Consider the following 15,931-nt stretch of genomic DNA (forward strand, 5'->3'; position numbering starts at 1 on the left):
TTTTTTTTTCCTTTCTAAAAGTAAGATCTTGGACCAAATTAACAAACGTGGACTATAAAAAAAATCAAGAGCTTTTCAGCATTGATAAGTGTGACTTTATCCACTTAAATGATTCATCTGGAGCCAACTGCCATCTTGTGACTTAGTGTATTTCTGGAGTTCAAATGAATCCCTAACATGAACAAGTAAAAATCAAACTTTTATACAAAACAGATACACGGATCTGCCAACTTCTCTTTTAATGATGAAGAGATGCAAAAGGTCATGGATTTTTCCAATGAGCACCTGGAGCACATGGATTTACCCACCCCGGGGCCAGTAGAAATTCTTGCCACAGTGACAGAGTCTCTGACAGGTTTGTGGGCTTGGAACTTGAGGGGTCACTGTTTCCTGTGCTGTTGCTCTGTCCTCTCTTGCTGTAGCACTTTCACTAGCTTTTCTCACCAGGTTAAGGATTAGCAATTCATTGTCTTACATTATCTTGAGGTAGTTGTACGGAGAGGTTCAATTCAGCATGCCAGTCTGTGAGTCCAGTGCATTTCCAGATCTATGTCACCTCGTCCATTGTTCTTGGCCATCTGCCCCAGCTCTCCAGCCCTTCCACCGAATGTTGTCAAACTGAACGTCAGTTTGCCTGGAGGGATGATTTCATAATAAAAGCAAAGTCTGTGCTTCAGTCATGTGACAACGACTTGGAATAGTTTTCAGGTTTTCTTTTCTTCTGCTTGAAAACCATACAGAAAAACTCTTTTTTTCTAAAAACAACAAAAAAAATCACTTAATCTGAGTGCTAGTGGTCAGTCTATGTTCCTAGCTACTCTCGAGACTGAGATCTGAGGATTATAATTCAAAGCCAGCCCAGCAGATATAGCCAAGATATTTTTATCCACTTAACCAGCAAAAAGCCAGAAGTGAAGATGTGGCTCAAGTGGTAGAGCTCCAGTCTTTTTTTTTTTTTTGGGTCCAGTCGTGCGGCCTGAACTCTGGGCCTGGGCACTGTCCCTCAGCTCTTCAGCTCAAGGCTAGTGCTCTACCACTTGAGCCACAGTGCCACTTCTGGCTTTTTCCTTTTTGCTTATGTGGTGCTGAGGAATCGAACCCAGGGCCTCAGGCATGCAAGGCAAGCACTCTACCACTGAGCCACCTTCCCAGCCCACAGAGCTCCAGTCTTGAATGAGAAATAGTACAGCAACAGTGAAAGGCCCTGAGTTCAAGCAGTAGTAATAGTGTGCGCGTGCACACACACACACACACACACACACAAACACAAAGAAATGGTTCGAAACTGTTTCTTTCTAGATGGTTCCTTTTTAAAAAGGAATCTCACACCTCTAATCCTAGCTATTCAGGAGGCTGAGATCTGAGGATTGCAGTATGAAGCCAGCCAGGGCAGGAAAGCTGTGAGACTCTTATCTCCACTAAACTACCCCAAAAGCTGGAAATGGCTCTGTGGCTCAAGTGGTAGAGTGCTAGCCTTGAGCAGAAGAAGCTCAGAGACAGTGCCCAGGCCCTGAGTTCAAGTTCTAGGACCAGCAAACTCCTCCCTCTGCCAAACAAAAAACAAAGGAAAAATGAACAATGACAACAAACACAACAACAACAGCAAAGGGTTAGGGGTGTGCTGAAGTGATCATCTGCAGAGGAGGCTCAAGTTCCTGAGTTCAAACCCTCGTACTTAAAAAAAAAATTCTTGGACCTGTTACTATTTCAGTATAGAGAGCAAAGCCCCACTTGTGGCTATGTTCTGTTGGGTCTCCTGTACTGAGGGTGTGTGTGGAGAGGGTGGTAGCGATGCTCAGGAGTGGGTAGAGAATGTGATGGGCTGGGCTGATGTTAGTTTTCGTAGTATCAAAGCCAGTGTGGACACACAGCTTTTGTGCTCTGAAGGCTTGATCTCCTTACATGCTTCTGGTGAGTAGCTTGGGCTCAGGTGGGAAGAAGATGAAATACTGCTTTTGAATTCTACATGGTGTAATTCCCCAAATAGGTATATCAAGAAATGCAAGCGCCAATGTGTTTTTCAAGCAGCATGATTACATCCTAGAATTTTTTGACTATGCCACTGTCTTGAAACCAGCTCTCAATTTCACGGCCACTGTAAGTTGTTGTATTTGTTACTGGTCCATAGCAGTAAATTTGACAAGGGAAGGGACATTGTATATTTAGGGTTTCTTCCAAAATTTATGCTCAGTTATCTGTCATCAGACAGATAACGTGATCATATGGGTTCTTAATGAACTAGTGTAATGTAAATTGAATTGCAGAATTGAATTATTAAAAGGATGATGGCCTGACATAGGCAGTTACTTTCCTTCTTTACATATGTGATACAAGTAGAATTGTTTCCAAATGAACTTTGTCTAATTTTTCTAAAAAAAAAGTATTACCTAGTAACAACTATCTGTATATGTGTATATGTGTATGTGGGGTTGGGGGTGGGCCTGGGAGACCTTGAACTCAAGGCCTGGACTCTGTCACTGAACTTTTTGTGCTCAAGAATAGCACTGTAGGGCTGGGAATGTGGCTCAGTGGTAGAATGCTTGCTAGCATGCATGAGGCCCTGGGTTTGATTCCTCAGTACCATGTACACAGAAAAAGCCAGAAGTGGTGCTGTGCTCAAGTGGTAGTGTGCTATCATTGAACACAAGAAAGCTCAGGAACAGTGTCCAGGCCCTGAGTTCAAGCCCCAAGACCTACAAAAAAATAGCTCTCTACTACATAAGCCACAACTCCACTTCTGGCTCTTTCTGAGTATTTTATTTGAAATGAATCTTACCAACTTTCCTGCCCAAGCTGGTTTCGAGCTGCAATCCTCAGATCTCAGCCTCCTGAGCAGCTAGGATTACAGGCGTGAGCCACTGGCACCAGCTACCAACAAAATATTTTCCTGGAAGTTTGTTTAACTGGTGATTTTGGGTTTTATTTTTTATTTATGTATTTATTTATTTTGGGTCTGGTCATGGGGCTTGAACTCTGGGCCTGGGCTCTGTCCCTCAGCTCTTCAGCTCAAGGCTAGCACTCTACCACTTGAGCCACAGCGCCACTTCCGGCTTTTTTCTTTTTGCTTATGTGGTGCTGAGGAATCGAACCCAGGGTCTCAGGCATGCGAGTCAAGCGCTCTACCACTGAGCCATCTTCCCAGCCCCCATTTTGGGTTTTATGTGGATTGTTACCTTGAAGCTTTTACTAGTAGAAGGGTCTTGAAGAGGGTACGGCCAATACTGGTCAGGAGTTTCACAGGGCATTCCTGTAATCCTAGCTACTCAGGAGGCTGAGATTTGATTATCACAGTTCGAAGCCAGCTTGGGCAAGAAAGCACATGAGGCTCTTATCACCAATTAACTAGCAAAAAAGCTGGAAGTGGCGTTGTATCTCAAGTAGTAGAGCTCCGGCCTCGAGCAGAAAAGGCCAAGCAGGAGCAGAAGCCCTGAGTTCAAACTCGATTACCAACACCATAAAGAAAAAAGAGCTTTACTGCTGGGCCAATGAACTAATAGGTTTTGCTTTTCTTGATACCTATTTTGAGAAGTCTCTGGTTTTGACGACTAGGTGAAGGTCACGCGCTCTGATGGCCATCAGCTGACCCTTGAGGAAAGGAGGAATCCGGTGCTGATCACAGTGACGCAGAAGAGCAGTAGCAATCCCTGGAGTGGTGGGGCCAGGGAGTCAGACACGGTCCAGCATAGGAACTACACTCTCCCCCCAAACGGAATCTTCAAGATCGAATTCCCCATCCTGGATGACTCCAGCGAGCTCCGATTAAAGGTGCCACGTGTGTCCTTCACAAAGTGAAGAAAAATGCTAGATGTAGTTCAATGAATGAGGATGTCTTCCTGAAACTTAATTTGAGGAGCAGAGAAAAATACAGAAATACAACAAAGGATACAATGGAGGAGGTCCTGAAAAACTTGTCCAAGTTGATTTTTTCAGACATTTGAAATTGCATTTTGGCACACACATATATGTACATATATAGTATGTACTATATATATGTACTAGATATACTATGTATACCTATACTATATATACTATATACAGCATGTATATAGTATATATACAATATATAGCTTATGCATAAAGTATACCGGCATGTATACATATAAGTGTATATACACCTATATATATACATATACCTGTATATAATATATATCTATATATGTATATCATACCTTTGCTTGATGCTTTTTCCTACAATGGTTCATCTGAGAAACCCTCACCATTCCTATTACTTTTCTTTTATTCTTTCTCTTTTATTCTTTTTTTTTTCTGTCTGTCATGGGACTTGAACTCTGGGACTGGGCACTGTCCCTCAGCTCTTCAGCTCAAGGTGAGTGCTCTATCACTTGAGCCACAGTGTCAATTTTTTGGTGGTTTATTGGAGATAAGAGTCTCATGGACTTTCCTGCACAGGCTGGTTTTGAACTGCAATCCTCAGATCTCAGCCTCCTGAGTAGCTAGGATTACAGGCGTGAGCCACCAGCACCTGGCCCTATTTGATTTTTTTAAAATTGCTACTGGAGTTTGAACTCAGAGGTTCGTGCAGGTGCTTTACCACTTGATCCACTCCTCCGCCCCTTTTTGCTCTGGTTATCTGTTTATTTTTGCATGTATCTGTTTGTGTTGGTATTGGGGTTTGAACTGAGAGCTTGTGTTTGCACTTGGCTTTCTTACTGTTGGTGGTGCTCTGATGTGAGCCACACTTCCATGCTGGCATTTTGCCTGTTAATTGGAGATGAAGCCTTGCAGACTTTTCTGACCCAGCTAGAGGATTTGATCCTCCGGGTCTCAAACTTCTGAGTAGCTCAGGATTCCAGATGTATCTGGCTTGTTCTCGTTAATACTGAGGAAGGCTTTCCTTCTTTTGCTCAGGCTGGGTGGTACTGTCATCTTCCTATTTATGTTTTCCCCTGTAGTGAGGCTACCAGATGCATGCCGCCCATGGATGCATATTGCTTGAGATGGACTCTTGTGCAGGTTTTACTTGGGCTAGTGTGCAGCTGTGATCCTCTGTATCTCAGTCTCCTGAGTAACTAGGGTTACAGATAGGAGCCAGCAACATCCAACAGCGCCACTTCTGGTTTTCTGGCGATAAGAGTCTCCACAGACTTTCCTACCTGGGCTGGGTTTGAACTGGGATCCCCAGATCTCAGCCTCTTGAGTAGCTAGGATTACCCACAGTACCTGGCTGTCTCTGATTTTTATTTTTATTTCTTTAATTTTTGAGATAGGATCTTAATATGCAGCCCAGGTTGGCTTTGGCCTTGAACTTGAAGCTTTAGCTGTTGAAGTGTTCTGGTTACAGGCTTGGTCCACCATGCTCAGATGATTTTTACTTTTTTTTTTTTTCTCTGTTGGTTGTGGGGCATGAACTTGAGCCTGGATGCTGTCCCCGAGCTCTTCAGATCAAGGTGAGCGCTCTATCATTTGAGCAACAGGGCCACTTCCAATTTTCTAGTGGTTCATGTGGGGGGATAAAGGTCTCGCACACATTTCTGCACAGGCTGACTTTGAACCATGATCCTCAGATCTCAGCCTCCGGAGGAGATAGGACTACAGGTGTGAGCCACTGGCACCCACCTGTGATTTTTACTCTTAACATTGGCGAATTGAGTGGGGATGGCAAGGTTTTTTGCTTGAACATGTGTTGTAGAGAGAAAGAAAGGATCCTTTATTTTATTCTATTCTCTCTTATAGTGAACCCTCAAAATATTTTTGTTTCTGAAATAAGTTAGGGCTGTACTTTTCCCCTCCAGAGTATGGAAAAAGAGCCTTTCCCCCATATTTAAAAACTATCAGATTCTTTATTTCGGCAGGACTGAAATTTGGACTCAAAGCATCTGTCTTGTTGGCAGGCTCTTTACCACTTAAGTCATGCCCCAGCCTTCTTTTGCCTTAATTATTTTGAGTTTTAGCTTGGGGCTAATCTCAAACCACTATCCTGCTACTTAGTGGGCATGACAACCATGTTTGTCTTATTGGTTGAAATGAGATCTTATGAACTTTTTTTTTTTTTAAACTGAGGCTGGCATTAATCTACAATCTTCCCTTTCTCTGCTTCCTGAGGAGTGGGGATTATAGGTGTGTGCCACTACCCTTGGCCTAAAAATGATCAGATTCTTTATAGCAGAAGCTATAAAATGATGAAGAGCCAATGTCTGGTGAATTAAAAGAAAAGGTGAAGGTGACCTGGGTTTCAGCAATTACTCAGCAGGTAACATCTTTTCTTGAGATGGAAGTTTAAGGCTTTCTTTGTTTGGTTATAGGCTTATTTTCTGGACAGTGTTGGTCACATGGCGGTTCATGATATGTTTGTGTCTCCTAGTAAGACATACATTCAGCTAAAAACGAGAGATGAAAACGTAAAGGTAACGCTTATGACTCACTTGCAAACTATAATAGACTGAGACTCCCTTGCCATTGATATGTATATACTAATCAAAATGTACTTTCTTAGGTGGGATCACCTTTTGAGTTGGTGGTGAGCGGCAACAAACAACTGAAGGAATTTAGCTATCTGGTAATTTCTCCCAGACTCGAACCCCAGAGCTGTTAGAGAATCACCTTAATCTCAAGGCATTTCATGTCTACTCTAAATTTCTAATTTTTTTAAAAGTGCTAACTCAGATTCTTATTTATTTATTTATTTTTGGTGCTGATCCTGGGCCTTGAACTTAAGGCTCCAATGCTGTCCTAAGACTTTTTTTTTGGTCGGTCCTGGGGCTTGAACTCTGGGCTCTTCAGCTCAAGGAAGAGCGCTCTACTACTTAAGACACAGTGCCACTTCTGGTTTTCTGGTGGTTTACTGGAGATAAGAGTCTCATGGAGGCTGGGAAGATGGCTCAGTGGTAGAGCGCTTGCCTTGCATGCCTGAGGCCCTGGGTTCGATTCCTCAGCACCACATAAGCAAAAAGAAAAAAGCCAGAAGTGGTGCTGTGGCTCAAGTGGTAGAGCGCTAGCCTTGAGCTGAAGAGCTGAGGGACAGCGCCCAGGCCCAGAGTTCAAGCCCCACAACCGGACCCCCCCCCCAAAAAAAAAAAAAAAAAGAGAAAGAGTCTCATGGGTTTCCTGCCCAGGCTGGCTTTGAACCATGATCCTCAGATCTCAGCCTCCTTGAGTAGCTAGGATTACAGGTGTGAGCTACCAGCGCCTGGCTTGTCTGGAGATTTTTGGCTCAAGTTAGTCTGTTCTTTTTATATCATAAACCAAATCTATTTTTTTAAAGTACCTAAATTTTCAATTTAAGATAATTAAATACTACATTATGTGTAAAATTTGAATTGCTATGAAATAAGCAATATACATGCATTGTAGAAAGTTCTAACATACAAGAAGGAGAAGTTATCTAATCTGCCTAGAGGAGTCATGTATTCCTCGTTATCAAAACCTGATTCTTAGAACCAATTGTTGGTGACTCTGCCTGTAATCCTAGCTACTCAGGAGGCTCAGATCTGAGTATTGTGGTTTGAAACCATCCCTGGCAGGAAAGGCTGTGAGATTCTTATTTCCAATTAAGCACCCAAAGCCAGGTAGTAGAACTATGGAGATGCTATGGAAGTAGTGTACCAGTCTTGAGTGAAAAAACTAAGAAGTGTGCAAGGTCCCGCGTTCAAGCCCCAGTGTTGTCTCCCTAAAACAAACCAAAACAAAACAAAAACACGTTATTTTTGTCCAACACAAAGAAATGTTGAATGCATTGGGGATGAGTATGCCCTTATCTGGTCATTGCACATTGCATTCATGTCTTGAAGTGCGCATTGTATTCCATATATGTGTACAAATAGCACCTATCAGTTGAAAATTGAGGATTAAAAGATATTGATTTGGGGCTGGGAAGTTTGCTCAGTAGTACAGTGCTTGTCTTGTATGCATGAGGCCCTGGGTTCGACTCCTCACCACTACATAAGCAGAAAAAAGCCGGAAGTGGCGCTGTGGCTCAAGTGGTAGGGCACTAGCCTTGAGCTGAAGAGCTGAGGGACAGCGCCCAGGCCCAGAGTTCAGGCCCCACAACTGATCCCCCAAAAAACAAAACTCAAAACAAAAAAAAAACTGATTTTTTTTTTGTGCCAGTTCTGGAGTTTGAACTCAGGGCCTAGGCGCTGTCCTTGAGCATTTTTGCTCAAGGCTAGTGCTCTATCATTTGAACCACAGCTCCACTTTGGCTCTTTTTTTTTTGCTGGTTAATTGGAGAGAAGAGTCATGGACTTTCCTACCTGGGCTGGCTTTGACCTGCTATCCTCAGATCTTAGCCTCCTGAGTAGCTAGGATTATAGGCATGATCCAATGGCTCATAGCAAAGATACTGATTTTTCTACCACTTTGAGCCACAGCACCACTAAAGATACTGATTTTTAAACTATGAAGTCACTATTATTTCCATCAGAATTGCATGGTTTTTAATCTATTTTTAAAATATTTTTTATTGTAAAGATACTGTACAGAGGTTGCATTGATTTTATTTATTTATTTATTTTATTATTATTAATTTTTTTGTTGGTTGAGGGGCCTGGGTGCTGTCCCTCAGCTCTTCAGCTCAAGGTTAGTGCTCTACCACTTGAGGCACAGCCCCACTTCTGGCTTTTTCTGCTTATGTGGTGCTGAGGAATTGAACCCAGGACCTCATGCATGTGAGGCAAGCACTCTATCACTCAGCCACCTTCCCAGCCTCAGGTTGTACTGATTTTATAATGGACTCTTTAGTTTATACACTGTCTGATCTCTAGCATTGGAAAAGGCTTTGAAGCTAGTTTAAGAATTTGTGTTTATGTTTAAAATGCATGCAAAACAATTGTGACTTCAATTTAGATCCAAGTGACTTTACTGTGAAATTAAATTCAGCTACTGTTTTTCCAGGTTGTATCCAAGGGACAGTTGGTGGCGGTAGGCAAACAAAATTCAACCACCTTCTCTCTAACACCAGAACTTTCTTGGGCTCCAAAGGCCTGTATCATAGTATATTATGTTGAAGATGATGGGGAAATTATAAATGATGTTTTGAAAATTCCTGTCCAACTTGTTTTTAAAAATAAGGTAAGATTTAAGGGCAATGAAGGCTTAAAAGAAAACTTTATATTAGTGAGATCTGAGCAATACATTTCTTCACAAAACTACCATAAAACCTATTACTTAGAAATTTCTGTCAGTCCCCTGGAGAATTATGGTTAAACCACTTCATATTTAGTTATTACTTATTCATTTTCATGTGTATAATTATGGGGACTTATGAGACTTTTATTTAAAAACTTTTTTTTCTTTTTTATTGTGAAAATACTGTACAGAGGAGTTACAATTACATGGGCAAAATAATGAGTACATTTCTTATCAAGCATTGTAGCCTCCTCCTTTGTTTCCCCTTCCCATCCCTTCCCATCCTCCCCCCCCACCCCCCACCCCCAATTAAAAACTTTTTTTGTCCCAATACTGGGACTCTAACTCAGTACCTAACACTTTGCTCTACCAATTGAGCCACACCTCCAACCCCATTAAATTATTTTTTTGTTGGTCATGGGGCTTGAACTCAGGCCTGGGTGTGATCTCTGAGCTATTTTACTCAAGACTAGCACTCTACCACTTTGAGCCACAACTCCACTTCCAGTTTTCTGGGGTTAATTGGAGATAAGAGTCTCACAGACTTTCCTGCCCAGGCTGGGTTTGAACTGTGATCCTCTGATCTCAGCCTCCTAAGTAGCTAGGATTATAGGTATGAGCCACCAGCACCTAGCTTAAATTATTTTTGTTAGCCTTAAAGTGCTTGTACAAAAGGGTTTTAATTCAACATATCAATCTATGAGTACAATTCATATTGGTTGATGCTGTGAATCTCTTTTGGTTTTGTATCTTAATGATAGTATAACTTTTGTGCTGGTCCTGGTGCTCAAACTCAGGGCTATCATGAGCTCACTTGGCTTTTTTGGCTCAAGGCTGCTGCTCTACTATTTGAGCCATACCTCCACTTCTGCTCTTTGTTTTTTGGTGGTTAATTGGAGATAAAAATCATGGGCTCTTCTGCCTAGATTGGCTTTAAACCTCAATCCTCAGAGCTCAACCCCCTGAATGGGTAGGATTACAGGTATGAGCCGCTGACACCTGCTTGGTTTTACCTCAAATCCATGAAACCATTTCAGGGTTTTTCACATAGTTGAGTCACTTTTTCTCTGGCCTGGAATTTGCAGCGGCCACACGTAATGGCGTGAGCAGGTGGGTGGGATGTTTGTGGGAGAGAGCTGGCTTTTGGTGTGCCTATTTCATCAGCTAGAAAATACCACAGACTAATTTTTCACTAAATTGGATGCTTTGTGTGTGATATTCAGGGTGGAGTTTGTTGTAAAGCTGGGAACAATGTGTATGATACACAGAAGAAGCAGAGAATATTAACATACCTTTCAAGTAATTTTTATTTACTTATTTACTTATTGTTCTTATAAAGGTGATACACAAAGGGGTTACAGTGATATAATTCAGATAAAGAGTACATTTCTTTTTGGACAGTGTCACCCCTTCCCTTGCTCTTCCATAAATTTTTAAAAAATAAATGAGATAAGGAATTCATTTTGGTGGGTACTGGTTTGAGACCTGTAATCCTAGCTATTCAGGAAGCTGAGATTGAGGACCAGGGTTCAAAGCCAGCCTAGACAGAAAAGTCCATGAGTCTTATTTCTGATTAACCACTAAAAAGCTGGAAGTTCATCTGTGGCTCAAGGGGTAGAGAATCAGCCTTGACTGAAAAAGCAAAGTGAGAGGGGGCAGCCTTGGGTTCAAGTCCCAGTACCAGCACACACACATACACAGACACAAAGATGGAAATAAGCCTTGTTTTTTGTCTTCTTAGATAAAATTATTTTGGAGTAAGGCGAATGCTGAGCCATCTGAGAAAGTGTCTCTTAGAATCTCTGTGACACAGCCGGACTCTATAGTTGGGATTGTAGCTGTTGACAAAAGCGTGAATCTGATGAATGCCTCAAATGATATTACAATGGAAAATGTGAGTTGACATTTTTAATATTATGAAAATACATATTAAAGGAGAAAAAAATAATAACCTGGTACTTCCACTTTCAACATTGCATTTATTTATATTCATGAATTCTTTGCATGTAAAAGAAAATTCACAGCGAAGCTTCCATTGGTTCAGCTAGGAGAAGCTTATTAGTCTTCTCTGTCTTACATGAGAAATGCCACTTAAAATTAGGGAGAAAGAATATGTTCTGGAGGTCTAAATTTAACATGGAGAGTGCAGTTAGAAATAATGTATTGTATATTCAAAAAATTGCTAAAAAACAGCTGACACCAGTGGCTCATGCCTGTAATCCTAGCTACTCAGAATGTTGAGATCTGAGGATTGTGGTTCAAAGTCTATGAGACTCTTATCTCCAATTAAGCAATGGAAAAGCTGGAAGTGGAACTGTGGCTCAAGTGGTATAGAATTAGCCTTAAATAAAAAAGCTCAGGGACAGTGTATAGGTCCTGAGTTCAAGATCCAAGACTGGTACATATCCATATCTATATCTGTCTATCTATCTATCTATCTATCTATCTATCTATCTATCTATCTATCTATCTATCTATCTATCTGTAAAAGAGTAGATTTTAAATGGTCTTAACAAAATGGTAAAAATGTGAGCTGATGGATATGTTAATTACTTATATTTAATCATTCCATAATATATGCAGGGTTCAAAACATTACATTCTACTCCCAAAATATATACATTAAAAAAAAAGATATGCTAGCCAGGATCCGGTGGCTTACACTGTAATCCTGGCTACTCAGGAGGCTGAGATCTGAGGACTGAGGTTTGAAATCAGCCTGAGCAGGAAAGTCCATGAAGCTGTTATCTCCAATGAAGCCAGAAGTGGAGTTCAAACCCCAGGACCAGACCCACCCACAAAAAAGATATGATGCCCAGAGTTTTCACCCATTTTTTTTGGGGGGGGGTCAGTCATGGAGCTTGAACTCTGGGCTTGGGCGCTGTCCCTCAGCTCTTTAGCTCAAGGCGAGCACTCTACCACTTGAGCCACAGCACCACTTCCTGTTTTCTAGTGGTTTATTGGAGATAAGAGTCTCACGGACTTTCCTTGCCTGGGCTGGCTTTGAACCGTGATCCTCAGATCTCAGCCTCCTGAGTAGCTAGGATTACAGGCATGAGCCACTGGTGCCCGGCTTTTCACCCATTTTTATACTGTATTATGATCTTTGACACTCAAGAAAGTATTAAGAAATTACTCTAAGACTGGCTGTAGTTCAACCAGTTGAAGATAGCTAGTCCTGTCAAGGTTGTGGAGAAACGAAAACCCTTTTGGTAGGAATGTATGAATGTAGCTGTCATGGAAATAGCATGGAAACTGTGGAGAATTAAGAAAACGACTCTGTGCTCCAGTACTGTATCTGTATCCAAAGCAAATCAAATCAGTGTGTCAGATATCTGCTCTCATGTTCATGCCTCTAATCACAATAGCCAAGAGATGGAAACAACCAGATTGTCCAAATGATGCCTGTACACACAAGGAGATACTAGCCAGCCACAAATGAATGAAATCCATCCTTTGTAGCAGCATGCATGGAAATAGAGACCGCCATGTTCAGTGAGAGAAGTCAGGCATGGAAAGCCGAGTATTGGGCTTGGAACCTATAGAGTTGGTATCATGGAACTTGAGAGTGGAGTGGCGGTTCCCGTGGGTGGGAGAAGGGCTGAGGTTGGGTACAGTGCAAGCTGAGCTTTGGTTCCGTGAGAATAACTCGATTATCTTTTTTTTTTTTTTTTTTTTGCCAGTGCTGGGGCTTGAACTCAGGGCCTGATACTGTCCCTGAGCTTCTTTTGCTCAAGGTTAGCACTCTACCACTTGAGCCACAGTGCCACTTCTGGCTTTTTCTGTGTATATGGTACTGGGGAATCTTAATGCATACTAGGCAAGCATTCTACCAGTAAGCCACATTCCCAGCCCCTTGATTATCTATTATTAGATAACTATACTAACGGTTACCTATAAACTCAGTAGGGTGACTATAGATTATAATATACTGCCTAAGTCAAATGTTCAAGGAGATAATTGCTTAACCTGATTTAGGCTTTGTATAATACATTTATGGAAACACTACATTGATACCTAAATAATAGGTAATTTTTGTTTAAGACTAGGCCTTGAACTTGGTCCCTGATGCTTTCACTCATTGGCTGGTGCTAAACCACCTGAGCCATGCCTCCAAGCCCAACAATTTTGTATTTAATATGTCAAGTAAAAATAACATTTAGCCAGGCACTGGTGGCTCATATCTGTAAACCTAGATACTAAGATGACAGATCTGAGGCTCATGGTTTGAAGCCAGCCAGGGCAGGAAAGTCCTTGAGACTGTTCTCTCCAGTTAACTACCAGAAAACCGGAAGTAGAGCTGTGGCTTAAAGTGGTAGAGTGCCAGTCTTGAACAGAAAAGCTTGGGGACAGTGCGCAGGACCTTAGTTCAAGCCCCAGGACTGATAAAAAAAAATATGCCCTCCCCCCAACTACAACAACCGCAACAAAACAAGTTCTTAAAGTACTGGAGATTGAAGCTGTAAAATGATTTTCATAGGGGACACATAGAAACAGAAGTGTATTGTCTCAGTTCTGGAGTCCTGGAGTCTACAGTGAAGATGGGGGCCGGGCACCCTCCCTCAGAGGCCCCGCGTTGTCTTCCCAGCCTTCCATGCTTCTGTGGGCTTCAGCCAGCTGCCATTACGGCCACCTTGCTGTCCCATTGTCACCTGACCTTCTCCCCTGTGTGTTTGTGTCTTTCTGTTTTCACATAACCATCTTCTGATAAGGTCACTAGTCATCAGATTTAAAAGGCATACCTTCATCTAGCATTATTATTATTTTTTATTATGCTGGACTAGGTACTGTCCCTGAACTTTTGTGCTCAAGGCTAGTGCTCTGTCTTTTGAACCACAGCACCAGTTATGGAGTTCAAGCCCCAGGACTGGTATGCGTGCACGCGCGCGCGCGTGCGCACACACACACACACACACACACACACACACACACACACACAGAGCTGGGTGCTGTGGCTCACACTTGTAATCCTAGCTACTCAGGAGGTTGAGATCTGAGGATCTTGGTTTGAAGCCAGCCTTGGCAGGAAACTCTGTGAGACTCTTTATTTCCAGTAAACTACTCCAAACTCGGAAGTGGAGTTGTAGCTCAAATGGTAGGTAGAGTGTTAGCCGTGGGGAGAGGGAGGTGAAGAAAAGAAAAGAAAAAAAATTAGGAACAGTACCCAAGCCCTGAGTTTAAGACCTAGGTCTGACACCCATCCACCCTCCCCACCCCCACCCCTCCCCACACACCCCATAAACAAAACTAAAACAAACCCATGCTCAGTCTACAGACTGCCCCTGTTGAGCTGTCTTCTGCCTCAGACTGACATCATCCACTTACAGCTTTAATTCAAGATGTCCTCCACATTTCCTGCCATCTTGCCTTTCCATGCATCCAGCTTTCCAGTGGGCTTTCTTGTTTCTCCAGAGTTGCCTTTGGAGCACAGTCAGGAGCCCATGATAATAGACACTGTTGACTTCCTCCTTTCTTCTTTAGTTTCTGTGGGGTGCAGGGAGCCTGGTGGATGGTCAAAGGATAATTCGGGTTCACCAGGCCTTCCAGAAATGCCTTGCAGACAAGAGTCTTCCCTTTTATTGAGGGAGGGAGAAGAAGAGGGTCTCTTATGGAATAGCTACTGTTGCTTCCCAACTTGTGCCTGATTTGAGTGGACGCTGACCTTCATGCATCCAAAATTGCTGTTAAGGCATGGAAACTGGAAACTTCTCTCCCTTATATGGGCTGACTTACTTTGCCAGCTTACAGGCATTACACGATTTTTCGGTTGGCTCCTTCTATTATTTTTCCCTCTCCCTCTCTCTTTTGGTGCTGGTCCTGGGGATTGAACTCTAGCCTGGGCACTGTCCCTGAGCTTTTGTGCTCAAAGCTAGTATGCTACCACTTAAGCCATGGCTCTACTTCTGGCTTTTTGTAGTTAATTGGAGATTAGAGCTTTAAGGACTTTCCTGCCCAGGCTAGCTTTGAACTGTGATCCTCAGATCTCAGCTTCCTGAGTAGCAAGGATTAGAGGTATGGGCCACCAGCCTGCAGCCCATCTATTATTTTCTTTTAGTATCTCTTCTAGTATCATGTTTATGTACTTTGGATATTGTTAGTGTAGCAGTAACAGTGGTGGGAAGTATCTAATTTTATGCTAGAAAGGCCCTGTTCAGTTTGTACAAAGTTCCTTTCATTATTTTATTTTATTTTTTGTGCCAGCACCAGAGCTTGAACTCAGGGCCTTACACTTGCTGAATTAGATCCTCTGGTTTGACTTTTTGCTGGTTAATTAGACTAAGAGTGTCTGCCTGGGATGGCTTCCAGCCTTGATCCTCAGCTCTCAGCCTCTTGAGTAGCACATACTATAGGTGTAAGCCAACAGCACCTGGCTTCTTCCATGGTTTTGAATCCTGCCTTTGCCTCAGTTTATCTGGCTAATGATAAAGTAAATGGGGAGAAGTATCAATGATTGCCTATGACATTGTAATAGCTTAGTTTATCTAATCCAGTAATAAACATAAACCATAAAGTTTACTACCTCATCATTTTCTATATGTAATTCAGTCACATTAATTACCTTACAATGTTGTATGATCACGGCCACTATTTCCAAAACTCTTTCATTACCCCAAATAGCGCCTTTGTAACCATCAAACAATAGTTCCCATTCCCCTGACCCAATCTTTGTAATCTCTAAACTATTTCTAATATTTTGTCTATTCTAGATATGTGATGTAAGTGGCACTTATTATCTGGTTGATTTTACTTAACACAGTAAGTTTTCAAGGCTTGTCCAGGTTGTATTGGAACATCAATTTTTTTGTGGCTGAATAGTATTCCATCGTATATGTATACACCATATTTTG

The 15,931-nt window shown here is 42.1% G+C and overlaps 1 protein-coding gene across 1 annotated transcript in view; it reads left to right on the plus strand.

Moving 5' to 3' along the window:
- The window catches only part of Cd109 (CD109 molecule), a 114,486-nt gene that overhangs the window by 48,269 nt on the left and 50,286 nt on the right, over positions 1-15,931 (plus strand). The window contains exons 10-16 of the mRNA XM_070012171.1: positions 214-355; positions 1,988-2,097; positions 3,550-3,765; positions 6,264-6,365; positions 6,455-6,517; positions 8,851-9,027; positions 10,826-10,978. Of these exons, the coding sequence (XP_069868272.1) occupies positions 214-355; positions 1,988-2,097; positions 3,550-3,765; positions 6,264-6,365; positions 6,455-6,517; positions 8,851-9,027; positions 10,826-10,978 (963 nt within the window). The remainder of the gene's footprint in view (positions 1-213; positions 356-1,987; positions 2,098-3,549; positions 3,766-6,263; positions 6,366-6,454; positions 6,518-8,850; positions 9,028-10,825; positions 10,979-15,931) is intronic.

This window comes from Dipodomys merriami, unplaced genomic scaffold (genome assembly GCF_024711535.1).
Source record: "Dipodomys merriami isolate MVZ:Mamm:240054 unplaced genomic scaffold, mDipMer1.0.p SCAF_89, whole genome shotgun sequence".
NCBI classification, from domain to species: domain Eukaryota; kingdom Metazoa; phylum Chordata; class Mammalia; order Rodentia; family Heteromyidae; genus Dipodomys; species Dipodomys merriami.